The sequence below is a fragment of the Saccostrea cucullata genome, unplaced genomic scaffold (genome assembly GCF_032062105.1).
Source record: "Saccostrea cucullata isolate Sc308-1 unplaced genomic scaffold, CSIRO_AGI_Scuc_v1 ctg10647, whole genome shotgun sequence".
Lineage (NCBI taxonomy): Eukaryota > Metazoa > Mollusca > Bivalvia > Ostreida > Ostreidae > Saccostrea > Saccostrea cuccullata.
The window spans coordinates 15487-17917 of NW_026923713.1; the positions used below are offsets into that span (position 1 = coordinate 15487).

The 2431-nt window shown below is 32.8% G+C and overlaps 1 protein-coding gene across 1 annotated transcript; it reads right to left on the reverse strand.

Annotated features, from left to right (window-relative positions):
* Positions 1–267: 267 nt before the first annotated feature.
* LOC134264747 (cysteine dioxygenase type 1-like) lies at positions 268–2142 on the reverse strand. The gene is made up of 3 exons (XM_062747033.1): positions 1911–2142; positions 1063–1313; positions 268–458 (listed from the first exon to the last, which is right to left on the reverse strand). Exons 1-3 carry the CDS (start codon positions 2066–2068, stop codon positions 268–270), a joined length of 600 nt encoding a protein of 199 aa, XP_062603017.1. The 5' UTR covers positions 2069–2142.
* Positions 2143–2431: the final 289 nt, after the last annotated feature.

Consider the following 2431-nt stretch of genomic DNA (forward strand, 5'->3'; position numbering starts at 1 on the left):
TTAATAAAAATATTAATAGAAGTCAATTAAGGGATTAACTGTCCATCTCTGACTGTGCTTTGGTAAAGATTAAGGCTGCGCGGAATTTATGAAATTTATCACACTTGCTAAAATATACAAAGTTTTGATATCATTCTACACAAAGTCCGATCATGTAATTTACACATTTATTTAAAATAAATTAAAAATGCTTTATTTCAGATCGTAACATTATCATTTAATAGTCATGAAAATTCGTACGTTTTGGCTATACATTCTTAATGTAGATTATTTTCCACAACAGGAACGTGCGCAGCACTGTTGGCTTAAATCCTTGTCGAACTCCATCGAAACCTCTGTCGATTTGCCTGTGTCGTCATCATACGTCCGACACGAGGAAAATGGCGGGGAATAAAGATGTAAAGTAACAGCACCTTCTGTTTGACTTTTGCTCCCAACTCTATGAAGACCGTCTGCGTCTAAATGCAAGACAAAAGACAGAAGTATTAGTATAAAATTATAAATTAATGTAGATATCTGTCAAGGTGCTTATTTAAGCACCATTCAAGATACAAAAACTTTTACATTTGTACATCAGATCGATTAAATACACGATTCTAGGGACACTTTTAAAGAAGTAGCGAAAAAAGTCTCTCTCTCTCTCTCTCTCTCTCTCTCTCTCTCTCTCTCTCTCTCTCTCTCTCTCTCTTGACAAGTTTGTTTAAGTTGCATTGTAGTTTAGAACTGTTGAATTTCTGTTGTCAAAGACGAGAGAAAACAGTTAATTGGGATTTTAGAACACATGTTTATTGTTTGACTTGAATTCTTCCATACTTTCCATCGCAGTAACGGTTTGGGTAATTAAAACTAGTGACAAATACAGTAGTTTAAATCTCTTATGCATCTGATCGTATCTCTAGAATTTCCCTGTTTTTACCTTCCTTAAATATTTTGTTGTTTTAAAATTTTCGACACCGAACACTGTTCCTTATTTTCACCTTTTAAGGCTTTTATACCTTCCAAATATGTAATAATATGTAGTTTATATTTCATTTACATACTTGTGTATAATAATATACATACCAGTGATAAGAGCCACGTCGTTTAAACTGTAAACGCTGTCTTTTATCTTCTCCATTTTACATCCACAAGACCTTTCACATGACGTCATATCCGGATTCTTATACAGCTCTTCGAACACCTCTCCCTTAAGGGTCTTCATAAAGCAGTGGGAATTTGGATGATTATGTATTTGGCTTTTCTGACCGGAATTCCAGCATAATATCAGCAAGTTGTAATGTCCATTCCCGTTGTCTAATAAGGTACGGGTATATCTAAACAAAAAAAACTCGCAATACGGCTATAGAAAAAACGGAAACTTTGTCAAATTAATCAGTAAATATATTTATCATCCACAACTCAAAATCAATTTCTGAAGGGAGTTTTTTTTTTAAATCTAAATTTTGTTATAACACAGCAGAGACATCTGGGTTTTTTTTAACTAGATTTTTTTTCTCGAACCAAATATGCGTAGAAATCTGGATATCTCCACCAGCGTTGGGTGGAATGATTTATCTGTATAATTACATTTAAAAAAAAAATCTTTAAAAGTATTCTAGAAACGTAATTCTAACTAAAAAAGATAATCTGTTCTATGACATGTACAGTAATGTTTCAGACAGAGAACGCATTTGATAACCCACACAACGTAAGAATTAAATGTGTACAAAATGCGTTATGTCCCAGGCCTTTTTTAATTTTAGATTTATGTTGCGATTTAATAAATTAACTCGAGCTCATTTAATAGAAAATTGGAAGTTCAAAATTGAAACGGAATACAATGTGTGTCTAATTAACTATTACCACCCCTTATTTATTTATATAAAAAAACCATGCTTTTTATGAAAATAACTCATACAGCCATAACGTACTTGTCCTTGCTCCAGATTTCCATTCCCTCCCAGTCCCCTGGGTGACTTTTGTACTTGGACCGTAGCTGCTTTACCATTTCTACGGACTCTTTCTGAAATCCGTTCGCCAACTCTTTACAAAGATCAGATCGTAAAGCTTTCAAGTCGTATCGCGCCATTATTTGAGGTATTTGTTGAAGTGGAAATTTAACTGCCTACAATGAATTTCTGTATGCAATAAAGGTATTAACGAGATGTTCCGATCCTTATATATGCACAGAGGTATTTTATTAATTTTTTTTTCTTCGAAATCACCTGATGGTATGTTTTTCTGTAAGTTTCACAACGGGTCATATTAAAAGGAAAATAACTTTTATGACATGGCAACAAGATTAAAATCTTACAATAAGAACATAAATGTCAAATACTTGTGTACTTCAGTAAGTTTGATTTCCTTGATTTGATAATTTAATCATAATATTGTTTTTGAAAAGCAGTAAAGCCAGATAGAGAAAAGGAAATAATAAAAACTTAGACATGAC

Coding starts and splice junctions, on each gene's coding strand:
- LOC134264747 (XM_062747033.1), bottom strand. CDS start 2,068: ATGGCGCGATACGACTTGAAAGCTTTACGATCTGATCTTTGTAAAGAG. Junction 1,314..1,910: donor GAAATCTGGAGCAAGGACAA/GTACGTTATGGC, acceptor TTTTTTGTTTAG/ATATACCCGTACCTTATTAG. Junction 459..1,062: donor CGACGTGGCTCTTATCACTG/GTATGTATATTA, acceptor TCTTGCATTTAG/ACGCAGACGGTCTTCATAGA.